Below are 26,985 nucleotides of genomic sequence, written 5' to 3'. Positions count from 1 at the left end.
ATAGCAACCTTGGGACACCCAGAGGACCTGCCTGCCTTGACCCTCTCGACGATTGGGACTCCCATCCGCAGAGGCTCTGCTGCAACAACCCACCTGGCGCCCACCAGGAAGTTCCGGACCAGCCCACTCTGCACCAGCCGAGCCCGGGCCGGACCAACCCAAACCAAGACCACGAGGACGTCCCCCCGGCGACTGGGACCCGAAGTCCAGTGCCCAAAGACCCTCCTCGACGAACCAGCCGACGCCTGCAGACTCAGAACCAGGGGCCACCCCAACCGCGACCTGCCGAGGGTACGCTTTTCCGACACCCAAAGACACCCCTGCACCCGGCGCCCTACAGCCCCCTGTGCCTCCCTTTGGGGTACCGACCTATGCTCCGACATCCCAACTTACCTCTTGAAGTGCTGGTCGCCCCTGGAGAGTCACCGTCCCCGAGCCTGCAGCCTTTGTTCCTTTTTCAAGATCCTCATTGGATAATATTGAGCGCCCGACGGCTCAAAAGCCCCCTGCACCCAGCCGCCCGAGTGCTGCTGGCTGTGACCTCTTTGCCCTATCCTACTTCCCCCCTTGCCCGGAGCAAGTGACCAGGAGCTCAGCTCCCAGAGCCGTGTGGCCTACTAGCCAGCAGCCACCAACCAAAGGCCCCCTTTCCCTCATTGAATAACATTGGGCCTACCTACCTCTGCACCCGGCCGCCCCTGCGCCGCTAGGACTGAACTAACTGTACTCACCTGACCCTGGGGAGACCCCTGAGTCTATGCCCAGAACCCTAACGTCACCAACCAAGTACTCACCTGGAAACCGGTAATTCACTTACCTGCCATTGGATAAAATTGACCCATTTTTGACGCAAACATTTTCTAAGTGTGAAGTTTTGAAAACTGAAATTATTCCTATAAAATCAGCCGAAGTCCGAATTCGAAAATACTCACCTGTGATCAGGAGAGAAGCCAGTACTGTACCTTTCAGCCCAGTACTGAACCACAAAAGTAATCCCTAGCGGGTTTACTAGTAACCTGTATTTTCTCCATAGGAACCCATTGTCTGCTTTTCTATGAAATTTCTTGTGTGTCTACTTTTGAAAACTGCAAATATTCTTTAAAAATCGTACGAAATACTGAAACGCAATTACCTACCGGTTTTGAGTTAAGCCCCCAGTGCTGGCCCAGGAGACTAGTGCTGGGTTACAAAAGTAACGTGATCATACTTTACCTGTAATCTGAATTGCCTCCCATTGGATAACATTGTGAGAATCACCTCAAAAAGTTTCTAAGTGTGAACTTTTAAAACAGTTTTATATTCAGGAAAATTATCACTGTAACAAAAACGTTTTTGCTAATCTAGTTTCAGCTTAGACCCCAGGACTGAATCCAAGATCTAGTCCTGGAACTACCAAAGTAATCCATAAAGTAATCAACTGTACTTTCCTATGAAAACCCATTGAGCTCAATGCTAGAGTGTGTTTCAGAACTGTATTGCTTATTAGCTAATCTCTAATTATTGTATGTACAAACTTATTGCTCCTCTGCAAAGTATTTACATGAGAGTACTTGTAACTTGAAAAGTATATTTTTATAAATGTTGGTTCTAAAAATAAAACAACCATATTTTTGGATATACAAACAATTGGCCTGGAGTTCAGTCCTTGAGTGTGTGAAACCTTTTGCTGATTGAGTGTGTACATCAAATGGTTTACACTGTCCTCCGGTACTGCCTTACTGCTCGACCAAGCTACCACTTTGGAGAGTAAGGTCAGTTCTGACATTAACCTCTGTTATACTTCTGGGGTTGGTGGACTCTATACACACTGTACTTCCTTCTAGTCCAGTATATATAGAGCCACTTTCTCACATTGGTGGATCAACGATGGGATACAAACTTGCATTTGTTGGACTACTTGGTTACCATCTGATCACACGACAGAATTCAAATTACCTTTAGAATTCTGAAATTGGTCTTTTCCAAAAATACTAAACCTCTGGTAGGGCCTTGCTTAAGTCTCATTAGAAGTTCTGAAAAATAAAAGTCACTACAAGCTAGGGTAGAGGGTTAGAACTATCAGGTTATAATGACTCAAAGGGCCCCAGCTATTAGTGAAGATAACACAGACCTGGTGGAGGAGCTCGACCTCACACCTTACTTGCACTTGGACTTCAAGGAATTAAGGGCCCTATGCAAAGCTAAACAAATAACTGTAGGTCTGCATCCAACCAAACATGGGCTCCAGGAGCTCCTGACTGAGTATTCAAAAGACCACCCCTCTGAGCAGGGTGACACCCACACAGAGGAAGAAGTGAGGGAAGAGGGGGAGGATAATGCCCCTCCCCCATCCTTAGGGAAGAAGGGGTCTCTGTACCCTTGATTCCAATAATCAACATTTGGGAGCCTAGGAACCACACCGGTGGACTGGGCTCCAGAGAACCCATTGGGGGAAACCCCAGTGCAGAGGACGACTTTATAGCAAAGTTGGCCAAGAGATTAGACCTTGAGACCAGGCTCCTGGCTCTAGAAAAAGCAAGAAAAGAGATGGGGCTAACCCCCATCTCTGGTGGCAGTAATACCAATAACAAGGACAGAGAGCAATCTTATGATCCTAAAATCCCCAAAGGGATTGTCCCTAAATTTGAGGAAGGTGATGACATCACCAAATGGTTCCCAGCCTTTGAGAGGGTTTGTGATATCAGACAGCTAAAGAAACCTCTTTGGGGGGGCACTCCTGTGGGAACTGTTCTCTGGTAACTGCAGAGACAGGCTTCTGACCCTCTCTGGGCCAGATGCAGGGTCCTATGACCTCATGAAGAAGACTCTGATTGAGGGATTTGGACTCACTACTGAGGAGTACAGAATTAGGTTCAGGGGGTCTCACAAAACCCAGACCCAATCCTGGATAGATTTTGTAGACTACTCAGTAAAGACACTGGATGGCTGGTTAACTGGACACAATGTGCTTTCTTCATCTTCAGTTTTTCTCCAATATCCTATACTGCTTTGAAATAATGTGGAAATCTTTTGATAGATTTTGTGTCAATGAGCGAGTCTGTGTTGACTCTGCATATATTCTGTGTCTCTGAGACACATGTTCAGATGTTCGTCCTGTGAAAGGTGCTGTAAGATAAATCAGTTGATTCAAAATGGGTGCTCAAAGGATGACTCTCCCAATAGACCTATAATATATATCCCTTTACTCATGCTGATGTTTTACCTGTGGTATAAAGTATATATTATAAATGTGGCACTTGCACAGTACCCTATATTTTAGTTTTCTGATGGCAGTTAAATGGTTAAAGGTGGTTTTAAAGGGATGGGAAAAAAACCAATTCAGCTAAGAATATTTGCTTGAAGTCCTGCTTGAAGAAGATGGGTGGACATAGAATAAGGGAACCCTGTAAGTCAGAAGGGACCAAGGGTGAGCAGTATGTTATTAGAGACATTGGTCCCTATCAAGGAAACAAAGTCATACACACAGAACTACAATCAGAGCTGTGTAGGTCTACATCCAAATGGATTTTTTTAAATTTATTTACACATTCAATAAACACGGAAAGCATATATTATAATGCAGTGAGCAGAAAGTGACGCATTTTAGGAAATCAACAGATCTCCAGACCTCAGGCATTTGTTTCTATGTTCGCAGTCATATGAGGAGCAATCAAACTCTACTTTTTTGACACTTTGGTATCATAAAAGTCCAGAGTGTTCCTACGGACCCACTGACCCTTTGTAGGCTAATCCAACCACGCAACCCACTCATCTGCACACCCCATTAATTGGTCCTTGCTCTTTCTTTCCTCTCTTTATGTGTGGATGATTGCTTTGGTGTCACTCACAGTACTCAACTCTCTAAACTGTTTGTATTCTGCTGTCAAGCCTCAGTTTACCACTGTGATGTCTTCCCATGCCGCGTCTATGGTACCATAGACTGCCCTGGCACCTACCCCTGTTATTGTCTTCCAAAATAACTGATGTTTGTGCAGTAACGTATGCTTACGTGTGGCCTATACACTTTTACTGTTAAAACACAGTTTAAATCAATACACCATGTCTATTCTGTACACCTAGGTGCTCAGGGTGGGACGGTTGCGCGAGCCCTCTTGCAGAGACCTGATTTTGCAGTGAGAGCGGTTACTCGCGATGTCAACCGGCCGGCATCACAGGCCCTTCGTGACTTGGGAGCTACGGTGGTGAAAGGAGACCTGGATAACCAGAAGAGTGTGGAGGAGGCCATGAATGGGGCTCATGGCACATTTTTGGTGACCAACTTCTTTGACAGTTTCAGCAAGGAGAAGGAAGTGCAGCAGGTAAAACCAGAAAGTCTTCTTTTGATCATCTTGCAACATGGCACGTACCGCCCTTCCTATAAAGGGCCTTTTCCCATGTTTATTTAAATTTCCCATCAATGGGAACTTGTAGACATGTTGCAACCTGAAATGTGTAAAATACTTAGAGCCTGATGATGAGTTTACCCATGGTGGTGGTGCAGCTGCTGCACCAGTGGTCCAGCCACCGTATTACGAGTGTGGCAGTCTGACTGCCACAGGACCGCTGCAACTGCCTGGATCCGTGATCCCTCAGCGGTGTTGCAGCAGTGTGAGGCCGCAATATCCTGCCTAGAAAAGGGCGGGGTGATGAATCTAATGGGGCCCTGGAGTGTCCCCTGTTGCCCCTGTGCATGGGGCTGCATGCAGGGGGGCAGAGGATGTGCCGCCTATCTGTATGTACCCCCTGTTCCTGCACAGAATGAAATGCACAAAATTGTGTATTTTAGTCTGTGCAGGAACAGGCTGTGGCGCTCCCACAACTGTGCCTTTCCATGGCTCTCCTATAAACGGTAGCCATGGGACTGCTGCAGCAGGACTGCACAACCTGTATTCCAGTCATAATATAGTGGGCAGGCTGACTACGGCTTTGGCAGTCTTAGATTGGGGCACTACCTTGGCAGCCTGCTCCAACACTACCAAACTTGGAACCATCCTGAACTTGCAGAACTTAATATCTCCTCCTGCTCACTGAAATGTCAACTTAACTTGCCATTCCCTCCAACTCCCCTCCAACTCCCCTCCAAGCTTCTGGCTTTCTTCATACCCTATTGTTGCATGTTGTACCTTGCCAATACCGATCTCCCTACAAAACATTGTTCATTCCCTATTCAACTTCCCCATTCGATTTCCTTCTCACTCGGTCCACTGCCATTGTTTGCAAGCCCCTCTCTACTCCTGCCTGGGTACTACGTCTGTCCATAGCACACATGTACCAGACCAGAATACCTTGATCTCCTTAAGGCCTCTATTCATCACTTTAATCAAATCCAAACCTTTCAACTGAATCATCATTTCCCCCTAGATGAATCGCTACCATGTTGGGGCAGCCATCCCTTCCAAGCAACTGGTTCCGCACTGGTATCAACTCTTCCCATTTCATCCATCCTTTCCCATGCATTCTAATCCAGGTTTCCTACCCCTACTCCGTGTCGTGCGACTGAATTTTTTTTGCACTTCGCGTAGCTCCGTGTTGTGCAACTCCGCGAACTCCGCCCAGGGTTAGTGTTGATGGCACAATGACCTGTCCAGCAGTTCAAAAATTCTCACACACCTATTTCCCACAACTCCAGCAACATGATGTTTCTCTTGATCCCCTCCCAATGCAAGCCCACCGTTTATCCTCCAGTGTGAACAAGATAAAGCATCCACAATTTCATTGTCATTTCATGAAACATACCTTTCTTTGAACATAATGTTGAATCGCTAACAGCCCAAGACAAAAGCTTGCAACAGCTTCAATATTTGCCGATTAACATTACTTATTACCTCTATGATGTCCACATTGAAAAGCACCTTTTTATTGGTGCATTTTGCGTCCCACAATACTAGTGCTACCACCAGTAGAAAACTCCGGAAAGGCTAGGCTGCGATCCCCATGTTTTCCATAGTTCAGCTATTGCTCCACACTCCACCTGCCTTATTAAAAAAGACCAAAACTTGCTCCTCCAACCTCATCTGTGAAAATCTGTCAGTACCATTCTGCACCATCGCCCACCCCACCAACAAAATGCTATTGAACTGCTCCACGAATTACTTCCACATCTTCAAGTTGACCCGTATACCCACCGATTGCATAACTCAATGCATGGGAAGCGGCAAACTAGACAGTGGCAAACCCAATCATCACCAAAATGTCCTACCTGTTCACACCTCTCTACATGCAAAATTCAACTGACACGTAGTGCCTCAACACCCCTACCTGCACTCTGGTGTGGGCCAACATTACCTCCAGCAGCTCAACCATCGCTCTCCTCTTGTCCTCAGAAACCTGACTCAATCTTGGTAGAAACAATCTCAATCCCTAGAAAAGATAGCACTGTAGCTGGCCCCACCGTCTTTTCTACTAGTGGCATCCCTACATCCTCCAACAGCCCAGTAAGAGTCTGACCCTGCTGTTTCTCAGGCACACGCCTATCGGGGACCCATTCAGCCTGCCCATGGGCCAGTCCTGAAATGGACCTGCCATTCTACCTTCCTGTGTCCCCTTTGACAATTTAGCTCCACCATCTTGTGGTGTACCTTTGCCAATATCAAATTCCATGCCTGCCTCCTACCCCTAGGCCCGTCATACCCCAATTTGGACCACTATCCAAGGCCTGTGAGTAACAATTGTCCGTCTACCTCTTGTCAGGCCCTGTCGAATTTAACTGGAGTATGAGCTCTTCCCCATGTAATGTACTCTCCTCCACCACCCCTCTGGTTTAGCTGCTGCCATTTACCCCCCCCCCCCCCCCCCCGGCACTCCTTGTTCCCCTATTACGTTACTTATGAATAGGTGGCATGCCCCACAATTTTGAGCACTCCTGTCTAAATTCATAGCACCAATAGAGCTACCCCTGTTGCAGCAAGCATCCCCCGCCCCCCATTTTCCCTCTGCATTCTCCAGCAGCCGTGCCCTGAACTCCTCATCTCATGTGTGGCTTTCAAAAAATATCCATGTATTTAAAGAGTGCCACACTCCACTCAGGGTAGTGCTCACAGTATACATTAGCATCTATCAGAAACACCACTGTCCAATCATCAATTGTTATTGTTATCCTGGACCTCCTCGCCAATTCATATTCCTCCTCTTTTGAGCCCTCCTTTGCCCGCACCTGTCAGTGCAATAGTTTAAACACCTCTATATCCTCTCCTATGTGGCTGCCATCAAATATTCCCCAAGGGCTTTGTAATCCCGATATAGGGCAGTGTACTCTTAAGCTGCTTACTTTCTTGTTTACTCTTGTCTCCAGTCTCTCCTTTTTTGTCCCCTTCCTTTCTCTCTGTCTCTCCTTGTTTTGCTTCCCCTCCTTTGTTTTGCTTTCCTCCTTTTCCATCTTTAGTCAAAGCATTCCCTTCTGTTTCTCAACATTTGCCACATTCTTCTCAAAGCCTTCTGTACCCACACTTTGGTCGGACACTTACCTGCCTTTGTGTAGTTTCAACCCCCAGCCGTCCTGTGGCACCTTTAGCTCTCCCCCACCCCTTTTGATCTTGGCGCTGATCTCAGTCTTTCTACTTGGGGTTAAAGTCAGAGCCTGGGACGATGCCTGTTGTTCCAGCAGCGAACTCCGCTCCAGAGACCTTATTTATTCCATAGACAGTCTCTTCGGCTTCCTTATGTCCTGCAAAACTCCAGTCTTCTCTGATTTTCTCTGCCTGTTCCACCCTTGGCCTTGAATATATTCTGCCAAGCAGTACTGCTTTGCTGCACCTTCAGTATCCCCCAAACCTTCAACCAACTCCCTGCCTCTATTGTTTTCCCCTTCCTAGTCCAAAACTGACGCCACTCCTGCATCCAGCATTCCCAAGCTTAGGAATCCTCGCACTTTGCCAACACCCACTCCTCAGCCTCACTGTTTGTCTGCTGATTGCCATGCCCGCTCTGCCAAGGAGCCCACACCAGACCTTCCCCATCTCTTCGCACCGTCAACCCACGCCCAGGTCGGGCTGCTCACACCCAGCTGTTGCTTCCTCTCGAAGTGGTGGAGTTACACCAGACTCTCCAGAGTGCTGCTCCTTCTTCAGCTTGGCTGCCTCTATGTATTCTTGGAGGCCCAGAGCTCTTCTCTACTTGTTCTTTGCTTTTGTCCTCATCCTGGACCCACACCCATCTCCCCCACTCCTGTCCTTCCTGTTCTGGCCTCACTCGCTATGCTCTCCCCAGCCCACTCCTCCCCTGTCCTTGCTACACCCTTTTGTCCCCCAACTTCACCCTTGGTCATAGCTCTATCCTGGTCCTGCTGTAGTTGCTCTTGTGCCTTAGTCCTTAGGGGGTTTCAGGCCCGAGGTGCTCTCTTCCACCCAAGGGTGCCCCCTCCCCACTCTCTATCCTCTCTCTGCTTGTCTGCCGCCTCCTCTCCCTCGCTTCATTCTAGCATAGCAGCCATTACTGATGATGCTCTGATGAAATACAGGCTTGCCAACAGGCTTCGCTGTCCCCTCTCACTTTCCATTGTTTTTGATGCCCGCCTCCACCAGTCTTTATTTTGTAAAAACAAAAATAACAACGTGCCAGGGCACTCGTCAGGAGGCCACTGCAGCTTGCACCACACATTGCCGCTGCTATGCTTCCAGTGATTGCACCAACACAACTACTAACCATCACACTCTTGCAAATGTGACAATTCAGACTATTCCAGACCCCCAATGCTATCAGAATGGCTTGGACAGCAGGTAATAGTTATTTTTAATGTTTATTGAATTATAAATCCACCGGCTCAAGTTAAGCACTGGCCTATTTGCTCACATTTGTGATTCGAGGGCGCTGGGGCGGGGGTGTTTTCTTCCTGTGCCTCTGCCTCTGGAAGAGATGTGTCTGCAAAGACAGTGCATGCAGAGCTGATGTTACACTTTGTAGTTTGCTGCTTTTGTATAAGGCGAGGTGCAGTGGATTATGTTTTGGTTCCTAGCCCATTTGGAGAATATGATGTTGCATGTGGTACTGTAGTCGAAAGACCTGTAGCCTTGTCTTCTGTTTTCATAGGGAAGAGATGTGTCTCCAGAGATGATGCACGCTCTGCCGATACTGCAAGAGTGGCTGCTTTGTCTTTGGTGTTTGCATAGGGGGAGGTGCGTTTGCGGAGATGATGTGTGTAGTGCTGGTACTGCGAAAGTTGCTGTCTCGCCTTCAGTGTTTTTATAGGGTGGAGGTATGGCTGCAGAAAAGATGCATGCTGTGCTGGACTGCAAGAATTGATGCCTTGTCTTATGTGTTTGTATATGGCAGGTGTCTCCAACCAGTCGATCGTGAGCTCCCAGACACCTTCAGAGTAGCTCGCAGCCTTGAGTTCATTTCTAAATAAGCACAGGGTCCCATTTTCCTTTTAAAGTTAAGGGAAGGCTGTGTTTTTTGTTACATTATTATCATCAGGCCTCAGATAGCAGGGCCTAATACTTAGCTGTGCTCAGTCAGATTTATGACCCAGGCTGGGGCATGGGGGTGAAGAAATGAAGCACTGAGGTATTTAACTCTTAAATAAAAGTCCTTGTCAACTCAATATTGGAGGTGATAATAAAATGATGTTTCTGAATGCTTTTAAATGGGAGAAAATGTAAGTTACCTTAGTGATAAAAAAACTCTTTAATTGTCTCCCATTCAAAGTGTCGCATTTACAAACAGCAGGCGTCTTGCTTCTAATGGCTAGTAGACACTGTGCCATATGTAGAACTGAAAAATACAGTCCATTTATAAATGGAAGCAATAAAAGTACAAACATTTTTTCCATATTTGGAAACTTTTTGCAGGGCATCTTTCTGCACTTAAAATTTCTCAAATTTTACAAAATGGTTCTATGTTTGGGTTATACATATAATGGTGGCATATATGGCAAAAAGTATGTCCTGTGCCACAAGTATATATGACATAGGTGCAGTTACTCACAGACATATATCCCATTCATACGAAAACATGTTCATACATCCCAAAGACCCCGCTCTCACTGACACATATGGCAATCCTGGCATAGTACCCCTAGTTGAAGTATTTATTTTTTCAAATTATAGTATCTGGCTCTATGGACATTAGCCTTAAAGTCAATGAAGATGGGCGTGGGGGAGCTGTTGAGCCCCCAGTAGCTCACAATGATTTCCACTGATCAGAAGTAGCTCTCTCTATAGAAAAGGTTGGAGACTCATGGTATATGGAGAGCTGTTTGCGGAGGTGATGCATTCAGTGCTGGTACTGAAAGAGTTCTGCCTTCTGTTCAGCATTTGCATAGGGAAAGGTGCGCTTGCAGAGCTGATGGTTGCAGTCAGTGCATTAAATGGAAATATAGAAGGGCAGCTACTCACTATTAAGAGTACCTGATTGCACCTGGGAAGGGCGGTACCTGCCCATTTAAAGCACTGCTTGCAGTGCTGATACTGTGTGAGCTGCTGCCTCGTCTTGTGTTTTTTGTTTGAGGAGATGTGATTGCGGAGGCGATGCATGAAGTGCTGATTCTGTGAAAGTTGTTTTCTTGTCTTCTGTCTTTCTACAGGGGAGAGGTATGGCTGCAGAGATGATGCATAGTTGATGATCTACAATGTATATCTGTGAGTCTTCTTTGTAGAAGGGCCAAGAGTTCCAATTGGTTGACAAGACTCTAAAGTTGTCATACTTCTCCTAGAAGGAGTGAAACATGTGCAATTACTTTTTATAACTTAAATAAAGTAATGCTTTCCTATACACGTGCATGCTGGAGACGGTGTATAATATGTTCTCTTACTGAGGCAACCAATGTCTTCTTTCATTCACAGGGCAAAATGGTGGCTGATGTAGCGAAGCGACTGGGCACGAAGCACGTGGTCTTTAGTGGGCTGGAGAACGTGAAGGCGCTCACAGGCGGGAAGCTGGAAGTGTTGCATATGGACAGCAAGGGCGAGGTGGAGCAGTACTTTTGGGACATAGGGGTGCCCATGACAAGTGTTCGCGTCAGCTTCTACTTTGAGAACTTCTTCACTAACACTAAGCCAGTGAAGGCACAGGACGGCGACCATTACAACCTAGGTACGTCACACACATGGGCACCACAATCATGATTCCGAGACCCTTCCCACAATCTGTGTCCAAGAGAAGGTTGAACATTTACTTTCACTTTGCACACAACTCTCAACCTTGGGTGCATGAACCCTTGAAGTATATAACAAACCATTGTGTATATATAACAAGGTGAAGATTGTGAGTAGCCTAACTAGGATGCCTCCAGCTGCGGTTACCATCGTCTCAGATGAAGAATACATCGGGATCCAGGCCAGAAGGTTTTATTGTGGTACTCTGTGAGCCAGGCAAATGTGCAGTAACATGAGATGGCTCCGGCCTCCTTGATCACAATATTGTTATAAATCCGACTCCCGCATTATCATCAATTCGAATCTATCTTATCTCACACTAGAAGAATGAACAGCTGCTTTGATTCCTCTAAGTAAAACCTCAACTCACTGAGCTATCTCACGACCAGTACTCTGCAGAAGAGAGCTATTGAGCCAGCCAAGGGGAAGGCTGGCCACTGTACATAAGCAGTACAAAAGGGGGTGGTGATGGATGGAGCATCTGAACCAATCAAACACTCACACCCAGTCAACAGATCTGGGTTTAATCCATCACCGTTCTTTAGCCCACTCTGCCACCCCAGTTCAGACATGGCCATATGCAAATCAGTCTGACCCTGTGCCTCATGGGAGCAGTCCAGCCCGAATTGCCAAGCCATGCCTTCCCTGGACCGGAAACAAGCTTCCGAGGACCGGTTTCTAGCATTTCAGCCGTCTTCAGCCCGGCTTGCTTGAATCCAGTGGCAAAGTGAGCAAGGGCCTTACGTCTGAGCATACCCTGCCAACTTATGGTGAACAAAGTGGTACAAAAGGGGGTGGTGATGGACGGAGCATCTGAACCAATCAAACACTCACACCCAGTCAACAGATCTGGGTTTAATCCATCACCGTTCTTTAGCCCACTCTGCCACCTCAGTTCAGACATGGCCATATGCAAATCAGTCTGACCCTGTTCCTCATGGGAACAGTCCAGCCCGAACTGCCAAGCCATGCCTTCCCTGGACTGGAAACAAGCTTCCGAGGACCGCTTTCTGGCATTTCAGCCGTCTTCGGCCCGGCTTGCTTGAATCCAGTGGCAAAGTGAGTAAAGGACTCACATCTGAGCATACCCTGCCAACTTATGGCGAACAAAGTGGTACACAAGGAGCTCACTTCGCCACCCCAGTTCAGACCCAGCAATATGCAAATCAGTATTGACCCTGTTCTCATGGAAACAGGCAAGCCTTAAATGCTAAGCCATGTCTTCCCTGGTTTCAAGCTAGCATGTCTGATGAGGGGTGTTACCCCGATACCGGTCCCAGGATGCTTGTTTCCTTTCTTCTCCCCACTCACCTTGCTCACTTAGGGCTAGATGTAGGTAATGAAAATTTACCAATTCTAAAATACCGATTTATTCCGATTCGGTATTTTAGAATCGGTATATGATATGTAAATAAAAATTCGATAAGTATTACCGAATCGGTACGATTCGGTATTTACCGATTCGGTAATTCACATTCATTCCTATGGGCCTGGAGGCCCATAGGAATGAATGTGAATTACAGAATCGGTAAATACCGATTCGGTAAAATAGGGAAACATTAAAGGGTGGCATGGTGTCACATTGACACCCTGTTGGACCCCTGAATAGTGCTTGTGCGCACATGTGTCACACATACATGCCCTAAGGGCATGTATGTCTGCCACATGGCACTGTTGAAAATGCACAGATTTGCATTTCCAAAGGTATTCAGTATTTACCACCAACTAAAAGTTGGTGATAAATAACGAATCCTTACAGCACATAAGCACTCTTAAAAGTGCTTCCTGCATGCCATTTACCAATTTGGTAAATACAGAATTGGTAAATAATGATTCGGTAAATACCGAATCGGTAAATAATGATTTGGTAAATACCGAATCGGTAAATACCGATTCGGTATTTACCAAATCATCCCCTACATCAGAAATGGCTCAATACCGGTCGGTAAGACTGAAATTTACCGAATTTCAGGTTTACCGACCGGTAATGGGCCACCTACATCAGTTCCTTAGTCTCTCCTATCACTACATCTCTCTTCTCCTTTCTTCATTAGTGCTGCCCATGGCAGACATTCCAATGGATGGGATATCCGTGGCTGACATTGGACCTGTCGTGGCAAGCATCTTCCAATCCCCTGAAGGTTACCTGGGCAAGGCCATTGGACTGAGCGCTGAACGCCTGACAGCCCAGCAGTACGCAGAGATACTGTCCAAGCACATGGGGAAGACCGTGCTGGATTCCAAGGTGAGAAGCAGACTGTGTGCAAATAAAATGTAGGAGGAAAAATAAGAGGATGTTTTATTGCAATGTGCTAACTGCTGGTGCAAAACCAACCCAGTGCAAAAATCATCTATTCAGGTATGGGATTCATGTCCTCTCCAAAATTAAAATAGAGTAATGCAAGCTAACCGTGTCTGTTGTGTGCATGTGAATTCCCCATGTATTGCGTTTGGTGCACCAGTTGGTAGTAGCCAAGCAAATACTAAAGCAAGTATAATTTGCTTTGAGGTCCTTACATGCAATGATGCTGAAATGGGGACAAGTAACATTTCTGCCCATACTAGCCCTACCGCCCTGCTCTAAATGACCACTAAATCGAGCTGCTACCTTTGTAAAATAACAATGCAATGAAAAGACTTAGGCCCTCGTTATGAATGGCCAGGTTTTTGTTGCAATGATTTAGGCAACAAGGTGTTTGGAATTTATTGGATGTGACAATTATCAGCTATACTAGTTTTTCCCATGAAAGGGGAATAGCCTCTCATGGGCCATACTAAATCATCAGTCTTAAAAGGTTGAAGTTTGGTACGGATTAGTCAGGTTCTAACTCCTAGAGAAAATGTATACGAAAAGCTCTATTTTGGTCATTTCCTGGAGCTTGCGCTCTAGTTCAACAGGATGGCATTGGTGGCTGCCTCACTTCTACTCTACCACCGGAATCCATTCTCTGACCAAGTGAGTGAATACAGACAGGGCCCTCTTTTCTGGAGTAACAAAGTGTTCGAAGCAGCAAGGCCTCATGGTTAGGTTTTTCAAAGCATTATCCACCCGCCAAAATAAGAACTTCTGTAGTTGTCCCATGGCGGGAATGGAACGTATCCAGTCCTGTTTTTAATTTGAATGTTGGTGTAGGTAGATTTTTTTGGTTTCATTATGAAGGTAAAACAATTCAGCATCCATCACTTTTTGTGCCTTGAAAATCTATGTATTTCGCCTAAGTGGTATAATATTATGTGTGCATTATGTTTTCAGGGCTCTCCATGGAATCGGCCCTGTTTCCCTGCAAGCGAAATTCGCTTGGTATACACCAACCAGGCTGCTTCGATCTTCAACGGCCAGGTTGGTGAAGGTACCTAGATTCAGGAAGGCTAGAGCAGGGGGCAGAACCTTTGAGGTGGCTGCTGCCAAATTATGGAATTTGCTCCCGTTCGAGATTAGGCACACCATGGAACTTCTCCCGTTTAGGAGAAAGATTAAAACCTGGCTGTTTCCCAAATAACCTCCTGCCAGTTCACGCTCTGCCTGATAATTGTCCGCCCTTTGAGCCAGTCAGCGCCAGGATACCTGCAAGGTGACAGTGCGCTTTATAAGTTAAATAAATAAAAATAAATAAATAAATTGGTATTTCAATGGCAAATCCAGGTGGACAGTATTAGAGCACCATGCAGAACTGACAGACGAACAAGGTCAAAAATAAGGATGGAATGATTGGAATCAACACAGTGGCTGAGGGCAGTCTTAGATTGTTTTCGTACGTATGATAATAAGGAATGATTGAAATCTGAGAGTGCATAACTATCATGATACATTGACCATTTCAAGGCTTCTGAAAAGTCTTCTGTCACAGATACAGGGTCCATAAGCCAAGTTCCAACAAGCTCTAATGCCAAAAAGATAGGAAACCTAAAATAAAATGATACATCAAGACCCAATCTCCAAGATCCCAGAAGCCCTCCCTCTTGCATCACCACTCCATTGTTCTACTATCTCTGCAGAGGGCTCCACATTCTGTGTCCCTTTTCCTCGCCTGCAACTCAAATTAAGAAATCAAAAAACTACCCAATGTCTCTTCAAATATGGATAACTTGTCATTCAACTTGTACATCACTTTCTCACTGGAGACCATCTCAAACATGTCTTTCAGCCAAGTATCACAGGTCGGGCCCTTAGAGTCTTCCATAGTCCCCTGAATAAGGCAGCTCAGTCATCCGTCAAGTACTGAATCTACATTTGCCATTCCCACCATTGTCTGGGGTGCAGCACTGTCAAATGTGGGCAACAATGATCAGCGAGGACTCCGTAAAGACCGGACAACACTCCCATGTAGGACCACAAGTGGGTGTATATATTTCAGGAAGGGTCACTGGGCTAATTCAGCGCCGAGACACCCACGGGTATTTGCGCGCTTTATAAATTGCATACAATAAAAATAAATAATTCTATAGGTGTCTGGCCCAGCAGGCCACAAAGGCATGGGTTAGTTCTCAGTAACCCCTGGTATGGTCAGGTTGGAGGTCAGTGAACAGTTTAAAATGCCCATCCACAGCAGGTCTGGATGCAATCCGCTTTCCAACTGGTGCAGGTTAGGAAATGCCTGTCGATCAGTTTTCCACATTTAACCACTATGGTGCCTGTTGTGTACATTCCATCACACTCTCAACTTGTTATGTACTCTGCACCAAGCATAAAGCAAGGATATAGAATAAGGTTCTGGCTTTCTCCATCTCATCATGCCTGGATATACAGAGTGACCAGTCTGCCTCCTGAATAAAACACTGCCTTAAGTACCCAGGCCTAAATTTCTTGCATCTGATCAGCATGTACATAACCTGTGATAGTTGATGTGATAACCTGCAATGTTCTATGTGCGCCTGGCATAAGCCTCTAGATTTTGTTGAAGCATGAAACCTCAGGCTTTCAATCTAGACCATGACTCCAGAATGATACCCTTTACCAATGTGACCTCGACTGGACTGGTCAACAAAGAACCATTCTCTTCACTAATCACTGGCTTTGTGTTCCTTGAGTCCTTCTACTGAGCTGCAGACCTAATAAAGTGTCTGCTATTTCTCCCCTTCTCTTAATGTTTTTCCTTGCTGTGTATTAATGAGAGTTGAGATCATTTTTCACCTGTATCAGTCATCGCAATACAAAGTATTGGAGATATGTACTATATTGAAATATTAGATCAGCAATTTCTCTTTATACTCGATTCTGTGATTCCTAACCAACGTTTTGGCGAGTGCTGCATGGCTCATTGAGAATCTCCTTACACATGCGTTCCTGGCTGCGTACAAAAGCTCGGCTAATGTTGCAGATCCCTCATTATCCTCCAAGTATGTAGTCAGGCAAAATTGCAATCAAGTCTTGTAAGTAGGCATTCCATAGCAGTGGACATTCATTAACTATACTCCAGAGGAGGAACCAAAAGACCTGCCCCCCACCTACAAATGTATATCTGGTCAGACACCCTGTTTGTTATAAGGGAGGCTCCCAATACTCAGCTGAGTACAGAGGCAGGAATGAGAACGTAATCAATACTGGAGCGGAACCATTGTACGCATGAGGTTAAAGTGTAATCTCTGTAAGATGGATGGAGCTGTCTCCATGACTCACCCATACAATGGACAGTCATCACATATTTCTGCCCATCATAAACTTAGTGTCCCCCCCCCACCTCAAGTAGAATTTTGGACACTGCAGCTAGACAATCTCTCTTTTCACCAGTAGGCGCCATGCACTGAGCTGACCACCGATGTCACACCCTACACGTTTAACTTAATAAACACAAAACCTCCATCACAGTCTGTCCTAGTCTTGAAGATGCATTACAGGAAAGGATTTCTTGATCAATATAGCCACTCCTCCCTGCATGTGGGCCTCTTGGGTAGATTGTTTGTGCTGTGCCTCATTTCTATTACTCACATAGATTAGTCCCCCCACCCAGTCACATTTCAATTTGTCAATTTTGCTTACGGGAAAGGTGAGATTCTTGGAAGAGAGCTATGTCAGGCCACTTGGAACCAAGGCCAGAGGAATTTTTTTTTTCCTTTTTCGGTCTTGCCTGCTGACAGCACATGTGCTGTCACTGCAAGGGGTATTTTTTACTATAAAAGGCTTAAACACCACCCATTTCTTACCATTCATTAGCAGCATTGTCACTCTTCTTTGCTGCCTCCTCGTTAGCCACCACATGCCGGGCGTCGCTTCCTTTTCTTTCTGTGGAGCATGGACCAGGGTCTATTCCTGCATTATCAATTCTGATTCATTGCCAAAATTTTGGCTAGGGCTGCATGCCTCATTGGACACCTGCTTACACATGCTTTCCTGACTGCATACAAAAGCTCTGCCACTGTTGCTGAGCCCTCATTATCCTCCAAGTATGTAGTCCGGTAAAATTCCAATCAAACTTATCAGTAGGCATTCCATATCAGTGGACGTTTATCAACCAGGGTCCCGAGAGGGATCCAAAATAACCTGCCTCTACCTACAACTGAACCATATCATGGCCAGAGGTACTGCTTGGTATAATGGAGTATTGAGGCAGACATGAGGAAGTAATCAATACAGGAGCAAAATCAGTGTATGCATGAGGGTTAAGTGTAATCTCTGTCAGATTGGTTGCGCTGTCTCCACGGATCAACCATGCAATGGTCTGTCAATAAAATGTTCCTGTCTTTGCTCTGCCTTTTGTTGGGTCTACCGGATTTGTCAAGTTCAGTATCTGGCACTAGGTTCCAATCACTGCCCATCACAACCTTAATGTTCTCCTTTCAAGTAAAATTCTGGGCACAACAGCTAGAAAGTCTCCCGTCACCAGTAGGGGCCATGCACTGAGCTGACCACCAATGTCACGCCCTACACCTTTAACTTAATGAGCACAAAACCTACATCCCTGTCTGTCAAAGTCTTGAAGATGTGCTACATGAAATGAGTTATTGATCAATCTAGCCACTCCCCCCCTGCATGTGGGCCTCTGGGGTAGAATGTTTGTGGTGTGCCTTATGTCTGTTACTCAGTTTCCTCTCTATGTGCAGTCACATTTCAACTTGTCACTTTTGCATATGATAAAGTTGAGATTCTTGAAGCAGAGCTATTTTAGGGCACTTGGAACCAAGGACAGTTAAGATATGTTAACATCTTTACGTCTCACCTGCTGTCACCTGCCCATTGCTTACCATTCATTGGCATCATTGTCACTCTTCTTTGCTGCCATTTAATTGGCCAGAGTGTGCCGGACATCACTTCCTTTTCTTTCTGTGGAGCATGGGCCAAGCACTGGTTGACTCATTTTAATTGGTGTTCATCTGCTGCTCATGTTGTGATTGAAGTACTGTGTTGTCTTCCCATTCCACTCACCCAGGACCTCGGTGCTTCTTCCCCCTCCTACCCACCCTTCTCTGTGTTGCTTCTTTTCCCTCCCAGCCGCCCCTTCTCTGTGGCTTCTTTCCCCTCCCACCCGCCCCTTCTCTGTGTTGCTGCTTCCACACTCTACACCACACAATGCCACTCACTCTGCACATTGCCATTCCCCTCTATGCCACACAGTGCAACTCCAATCTATGCCACCCAATAACACTCCACACAAAGCCACTCCACGCCACACAATGCAGCTCCACTCCACACCACAGAATGCCACGCCACTCCAGGTCACACAATGCCATTCCACTCACCTCAACTAAATGCCACTCCACTCAAAGTCACTGCACTCGATGTCACTCCACGCCACACAATGCCACTCCACGTCACTCCACTCCATGCCACTAAATTCCAGTCCACACAATGCCACTCCACTCTATGCCACTTTACTCAATTGTATTGTTCAAGTGCTTACTATCCCTGATGAGACATTGAAGCCCTTTGCGTCATTCCTATCCACTCTATGCCACTCCACATCACGCCACATGATGCCTCTGCACGCCACTCCACTCAGTGCCGCTCTGTCACATAATGTAGAACAAAGAAAAGAGAAAGTCCTAGCTGACTGTTTAATATACTGTCACCAATTTGGCAGATTATGACCAAAATCATTAGTAAATTGATCAAATCATTTAATCATTATTTTTGTTCAACAAAAATGTCTTTCGGTTGCCATTTTTTACAAGAATGAGAAGAACAACACTTCAAATTTTACAAAAAATATAACAATTAAAACAGACAAGTGAAAAACAAAGAACATTGAGTACTATTCACAGTGATTTTACAAGGAAAAATATTTACATACAAACGTATAAAACCTGCTCCCAGTCAAGTACTAAAGTTTGGTATGGTAACCTTATGAAAAGAAATCAGGGTACCAGCCAAATGGGGTCATTTCAGTTTAAGCATGAGAGAAACAACAAACTTAATACAATTTTCCTTAATGCTATCAAATTTAGCGAGCTCACTGCTCCCCCTGTTGGTGAAAATGATGTCAACGCATTTCGAAACCCTTTCGGTTAAAGGGGCTTCTCTTCAGGGCTGGGGACAGGAGTCTATAGTTTAACTAGGGCTCATCAATTTTATACAAAACAAAAAATGATTCAGATGTAGAAGTACTCTGGTTGCGACTTGATTGTGGTAGGAGTTGTTGTGTAGAAAGCCACGGTTCTATGCTTCAGAATTTAATGTTGGTGCTGTCTTAAAATCTTTTGCATTTTAGTTGTTGGTTTAGCCAACTAATCTGTTCTGCCAGGTGAGAGGAGGATTATTTAAAATAACAGGAGTGAATATTCATGAAGCGCGAGAAGCGCATGCACCATGGAGGTTTCCCTCGCTTCTGGCTGTTTAGTTTGTTCCATGTTAAGTAATTTCCTCTAAAGATGAAAAAAAGTGTTTCCATTCCATGTCTGCATTCTTTTATATGCCGCCGGGTATTATTCCCATAGGGTTATCCGCTTGGGCCACAGAGAGGCTGGCTCCTGGATCATCCATGGGTTTGGGCTGTCTCAACATTTCCTAGGGAACATGTGTTCTTCTAACCTCCTGTACTCGCATCTTCCCTTCTCTCTGCCTTACTTATTTTGATGAATACCTTTCGATTGCAGTTCATGCTATAGCGACTTCTAAAATCTGAGGTCCCCTACCATGCACAGATGTTCAACTGCAGATTCTACAAGAGGTTAAGCATTCAATCACTGCTGGTGCACACAGCACAGCCTCATCACCCGGCGCCCTATAGGCAAAAATAAGAAAAACATGCCTAAAGATTGTGGTAGACATGAAGGCAGGCATGCCATCAGCGTATTTAAAACAATAGATCTAAAACTTCAAATCAGGTGGGGTAAAAACACCCACCATTAAAATAAAATAAAATTAAGACAAAGAAAAGGGTGGGAATCTGAGACACGGAGGAGCCAAACACAACATTGTTTCTTTGTTTGGGCCCACCAGCTTGACTGCACAGTCTGTGACCACTTACTCTCCCCCGATCTGACTTTCTTACCACAACTGGGAAGAGTTTCGGACACTTTCAATCTTGCATTAACTGGTGGCCCCTGGTTGACTCCTCCAGACCATGCATTGCATACAAGTGCTGGCAATTTGAGATGGGATACTGATAGATAAATATATTATATACAATGATGATTTGCCAAATGTCAGAACTGGTGGGGAAAACTCCAGCCTCATGCGTTCAAAAGTAAAAATAAATTTTTATAGACAAAAGACGGGTAAGTCAACTGAATGGAAAAGGAACAAAACATGCCAGCAAAACCAAAGGGGATCATGGACGGAGTGTTGAACATTGCAAGCACTCACCCCCAGTCAACTGATCTGGGTTTAATCCATCATCATTCTTTAGCTCACTCCGCCACCCCAGTTCAGACATGTCCATATGCAAATCAGTCTGACCATGTGCCTCATGGGAACAGTCCAGCCCGAACTGCCAAGCCATGTCTTCCCTGGACCTGAAACAAGCATCCTAGGACCGGTTTCTGGCTAATCAGCCGTCATCAGCCAGGCTAGCTTGAATCCAGTGGCAAAGTGAGCAAGGGACCCATGTCTGGGCATACCCTGCCAACGTAGGGTGAACAAAGCAACACCAAAGGGGATGATGGATGGAGTGTTGAACATTGCAAGCACTCACCCCCAGTCAACTGATCTGGGTTTAATCCATCATCATTCTTTGGCTCACTCCGCCACCCCAGTTCAGACATGGCCATATGTAATTCAGTCTGACCCTGTGCCTCATGGGAAAAGTCCAGTCCGAACTGCCAATCCATGTCTTCCCCGGACCAGAAACCAGCATCCTGGGACCATTTTCTTGCTAATCAGCCATCATCAGCCAGGCTAGCTTGAATCCAGTGGCAAAGTAAGCAAGGGACCCACGTCTGGGCATACCCTTCCAACTTAGGGCAAACAAAGCAAAACCAAAGGGGATGATGGACGGAGTGTTGAACATTGCAAGCACTCACCCCCAGTCAACTGATCTGGGTTTAATCCATCGTCATTCTTTGGCTCACTCCGCCACCCCAGTTCAGACATGGCCATATGTAAATCAGTCTGACCCTGTGCCTCATGGGAACAGTTGAGCCCGAACTGCCAAGCCTTGTCTTTGCTGGACCGGAAACAAGCATCCTGGGACCGGTTTCTGGCTAATCAGCTGTTATCAGCCAGGCTAGCTTGAATCCAGTGGCAAAGTGAGCAAGGGACCCACGTCTGGGCATACCCAGCAAGCAGCAGTGGCAGCCATAAGGGTGACTCAAAGGTGACCAAGTACCTAGACTAAATCAAAATAGTTTTCTGCCTTGCAAAACGGGCGTAGTACATACATAAATCATGTTTGCACTTGCACACCTTGTAATTTTCAAATGTCAGGGTTTGTGACCTCAAAGGATGCTCTGCACATTAGGCCCTAGGTTCCAGTGGAAAAGGCAACTAATTTTATTGTGATGTCTTGTAACCCTTGTTTTGAAGAAATATTTTCACATGAAGTTTCTTGTAAATAACTTGATATTATTGCATTAATTTCGATACATTGTACAAGGACAGAATTGCAGATTATCCTAGGTAATATTTAAGGAAAGTCATGATTTTATTACAGGCAAAGAATGGGAATATTATGTAGTCTTTTTTTCTCAGTGTATTTTGTACAGCACTTGAAAAAAGACTACGGCTCCCATAATTAAACCATTGTACCCCTTGCTGAATGTGTCCCAAAACAATCCCTGCCTACCCCTGCAATGGCCATGATACTTTTAACCCACTGACTAAGAGTAGTAGAGGACATATGCTTGTGCAAAGCTATCTTAAATAGTGGCTCAGTTGTTCTCAAATTCTCTGTTACCTGCACCTACTGTGTTAGACATCTGACCACACTCAGCTTAGGTTCCAGAGGAAAGGCAGAGAACTTAATGGAAGTAGAGGCATATTCAGTATGTCTTGATATTGTATAAAGAGCCCCCACAGGAGAAAAATAGATGGGAAAAATGCCTAGCACTCAAACATTAAGCCAGTGAGAATTTTAAATTAAGCCGCTGTAATTAATCTAATTTTGGAAATTTCACATTACATTTGTTAAGTAAATTCTTGAAATTATGCATTACGCCACTTCCTGTAATTATACACCATTCACATTAAAAATGTATCATGAATGGCGCAATTCACTGTAATTTGCAGTAACAAAATTACCACAAATGCAGGATTAACAAAATGCGAGCCGATGTTCCCAGTTCCCTTGTTTAAACACATCCTCATGCCAAAAATTGACATGAGGATGCATTTTGTGCTAAAATATAGCATGAAATAATGGATTTGCATTTTTGGTAAATGCACGCAATTTTGCTTTATTACGTGAATGCAAATTATGCAATTTTCACACACCCCTTTTCTAACATCTTCTATCCTTCAAAAATAGACCAAACATAATAACATTACCAATTTTGCTGACAAGAGTATAACCTGTTATTGTCCTCCTATGATAGTATAAGTTGTAAAACCATCTCTACATCGAATAAAGTGGAATACCTAAGCTTAGGTGGATGCGTGTACCCGATACCCTTTAATAATTTATAAACCAGCAGGTGCTTCCCAACCGGTTTACCTTCAACTTTCTGATGTCCTGTTGATGTAGCTGGTCTATAAGCTTAATAGATCTATAGTCTTCTGTCCCACTTCTAAGTGTGCCAGAAAAGTTAGAAAACTTGTGAAGTGAGAGAAAATGGGATTAATACCTTTTTTCCACACGCCAGCAACAAATGGTGTTCTATTCTGACTTTTAGACCGTTTTTGTACTTTTAACCCGGGATGCTCTGATGTAAGTAGTAGGTGATTCAAAAAGGCGTGGCTTGCCTGTGAGCACCCTGAAAGGCTCCATGTCACCAGAGGGAGGCTGCCCTCTAAAAACGTTGTGAAACTGCCCTGGAGGGTCTCAAAACAGCTGCAGGAAGGTTGGAGTAAGAATTTGACAATCAACGGCCAATTCTGAGGGGATCCGATGCTGCAACCTCTACAAAGGAGTTGCCAATGTGACTTTTGGAAACTGTCTGCAGATCTTGGGAACACATCTTGGAAAAGCATAAAGAGTTCCACTGGACCAATCGTGAAGAAAAGCATCTGTTGCTAGAGCTTCGGGATCCAGTCTCCGGTTGTAAAATCTTCCTAGTAGAGCTGTCAAGCAGGACACAAAGCTCTAACCCAAACGAATCCCGTGTCTTGTTGAGAGCCTGCAGTTCTTGAAGGTCAAGACACCACTCGCTGCTTTCATATGTGGTCCTTGAATACTTGGGCACCCCCAAAAAAGAGAGGGAGGATTGTATCTAAAAAACAAGACTTCACCTCAAAAGACTTTAATTGGCGTATGGTGAGGTTTTGTTATTAAAACAAATGAGTGGGTATAATTGCAGATCATGTTACTGGATCTCTTTATATCACTTTAGCTCGAGCTTCCTGGGAAAAATGTATTGGCAAAGGCCACCTGGTCTGTATTGAGGTTGCATAGAATTCAGTTTGAAACAATTTCACTGTTTGAAACAATTTCACGGATCTTTTGATATTGAACCCCACTGTTGAACAAAAAGGGGCATCCTGCCTCCCACTGTCACAAGGGGACACAACACTACATTTACCTTGTTTCCCCTCCCTTTGCTTGGCCTCTGCTACTACACAGTGTCCTCCCCTTTTATTTGTGGGAAGAATGTTGAGCGTGAATTTCCATAAAGCTGGTGTTAGAAATGTATGTAGAAAGTTCCTTGGCCAGTAGAACATCCCTCATATCTACCAGCCCTGGGAACCAGCCATACGAGCCATTTGGGCACTATGAGAAAAATATAGTCAAGTTGCTTAGCCTTCTGGAATGGCCACTTTGAGAGACCGAGCAGTTAGTCTTCCTACACACATACACCACATGAGCCATTGCAGAGAATTACACTGGTTGACCTCTTGCAGTCTTTCACTTTGGTTTTATTTTGGTGATATAAATGCCTTTTAAGAAACTGCCCTGAAAGATGTAACTGGCTATTGCAAAAAAATATTTGACAAATTCTTTGTTTTTGCAATCTGCTATCTTTTATTAGATTTCCCCTGAAAGTTATGAGAAGCTGGGATTCCCTGGAGCCAAGGAACTTGCTGACATGTTCCGATTCTACCAAACAAAGATAGACCGTAACATCGAACTAACACACCAGCTCAACCCAAATGTCAAGAGCTTTGACCAGTTCCTCTCCGAGAACAAAGAGGCCTTGAAATGTTAATTGGAAGGAATGTTGTTTTTCTCAATTTGGATTGGGGTCAGGTTGTAATAAAGATTGTTGTTGCCGATTACTTGTTTTGCAAAAAAGTATATTTTGTCATCTCATTATTTAGTTTTTCGTCTTGTCTTTTGCTGGGTCCATCCTCTGCCTTCCTGGTGCTCACCCCATTCTTTTGCCTCCCTAGAAGTCCTAGTTGTTCTATGCATATTGCATTCCCCATAATTTCAAATCATTGTCAGGGGTGTGGTGTGTGATATTTAATTTTAAATACATTCTGCTTTTCTGGGCATGTTGAGTGAAGAGCTACACTTCTTCAGATGGTACATGGCTTGTACTGACTTTAGCTCATTCCATATACCTGCCTTCCTAAGCTGTGCCCCTAACTCATTTGGGCGCATATTATAAAGAAGGGCGTTAAAATTATCGCCGCTTCAGCGGCAGGAAACTGCTGCTAAAGCGACGATAATGGGCTTGATAATGTTGTTGAGAAATTCCCATAGAAGCCCATGTTCACACCAGGACCTGGGCTTCTATGGGAATTCACAAGGGCATATTATCAAGCCCATTATCGCTGCATTAGCAGCAGGTTCCCGTCGCTAAAGTGGCGATAATTTTAACGCCGTTCCTTGATAATATGCCCCTTAATTCTTCTGCCTTTCTGGGGAATGGTATGCAATGTACCTAGGATATTCTATCCCTCAGTCTTCACAGGGCATGGTGTGAGATGTCCTAAATGTGTTCAGTTCCTGTATCTACTAGGGCATGTGTGAAGACCGCAGCTCATTCCATTCCTTTCCCTTCCTGGCGCATGCTCTGTGATGCTCTTACATTCCTCTGACTTCCTAATTCATGTTATGTGATGTTCTTAGCTCATTCCATCTCTCTGTCTTCCTGATAAACATCTCATTCATTTGCCTTCCAAAGGCATGGCTTGTGATGGTCTTAGCTCATTCTCTGCCTTCCTTATGCATGGTGTGTGATTTTTTTGAGATAATTCCAGTACTAGGCCTTCCAGAGCATGGTTTGTGATGTTCTTAGCTCATTTTATTTCTCTTCCTTCCTGATAAACGGTGTGTAATGTTCTTAGATCATTCTATTCCTCGGTCTTCCAGAGGCATGGTGTTTAATCCCTTTAGTGGATTGTATTGCTTCATAAATGACATTCTATGCTCTTTCCTTTCCTTTAATGTCAAAGGGAATGGTGTTTGGCATTCTATGCTCATTCTATACTTTTACCTATAGTGATATGGAGAATGATATTCTCTTAATTCATGGTCCTGGAATGTGGATCGTCTACTCATTAATTTCCTCGACTTCCAGGCGAATGGTGTATGATGTGGCATGTTCATTGTATTCCTTTACCGCCCCATATAATGGTGTGTGATATCCTATGCTCATTTCATGCTTGTGCCTTCCACGATCATTACAATGAAATGTTATTCTTAATGCATTCTAATTTTCAGAGCTTTGCTGTGTAGTGTCCTATGTTCCCTGCATAACTCTGGCTGACTGTGGCATGGTATGTTTTCCTACACCCATTCTATTCCCTTATGTTCTTGTACTAATGACCACAGTCTCAAATTGGCTGGTTTACCTAATTTTTACTGTACTCCTAGTAAAAGGCTGATTTTTATTTCTACTGCCTGAATAAGGCAATTCTATAGTCCTCTTAATCTCATCATCCAAGCCATTTTCAACTGCGGGCATCTACACTTGCTCATGTCTACCCAATGCACTCGTGCCTTTTTAAATAAGATACACCCATATGGTGAAACCTATTGAGAGCAATCATAAACATTCAGAGCTATTCTTTAAAAAAACTTGTCTCTGTACTTCTCCCTTTCTAGCTGACTGCCATTTATTTATTTACGAAGTTTTGTATAGCGCTAGCCTGACCGGAGGGTATCGGAGCGCTTCACAACAATTGCAGAATAAAACAAACGAGAGCAGAACATATTACAATAAAGCAAGCAAAAGAGAGCAGAACAAATTGCAATACAGTGAGACAATCCGGATGGGAGTCGTAGTAAAGAAGATGTTGAGAAGTTCCATTACAAGGACTTGTTGTCCCACAACCAGGAGAGGTATAGTGACATTTTCAGCACTCCGACTGATCCTACCCAATCGCTAGAGATCGATTGAGGAAAAGGATTTTGAGCTGACTTTTGTATTTAGCAAAGGAGGGAATAGTTCTGGTGTGGGGGGGGGGATAGAGTTCCATATTTTGGGTGCATTGCGGGCAAAG

General features: G+C 44.7%; 1 protein-coding gene across 1 annotated transcript in view; it reads left to right on the top strand.

The window, feature by feature from the left end:
- The window catches only part of LOC144827079 (nmrA-like family domain-containing protein 1), a 40,260-nt gene extending 15,450 nt beyond the window's left edge, over positions 1-24,810 (top strand). The window contains exons 2-5 of the mRNA XM_078685525.1: positions 4,060-4,298; positions 10,758-11,007; positions 13,124-13,314; positions 24,564-24,810. Coding sequence (XP_078541651.1) covers positions 4,060-4,298; positions 10,758-11,007; positions 13,124-13,314; positions 24,564-24,740 — 857 coding nt within the window. The 3' untranslated portion in view covers positions 24,741-24,810. The remainder of the gene's footprint in view (positions 1-4,059; positions 4,299-10,757; positions 11,008-13,123; positions 13,315-24,563) is intronic.
- The last annotated feature ends 2,175 nt before the right edge of the window (positions 24,811-26,985 follow it).

Source organism: Lissotriton helveticus, chromosome 4_1 (assembly GCF_964261635.1).
Source record: "Lissotriton helveticus chromosome 4_1, aLisHel1.1, whole genome shotgun sequence".
Classification (NCBI taxonomy): Eukaryota; Metazoa; Chordata; class Amphibia; order Caudata; family Salamandridae; genus Lissotriton; species Lissotriton helveticus.
The sequence above is the reverse complement of the archived record's forward strand: the minus strand, read 5'-3'. Positions and strand labels throughout refer to the sequence as shown.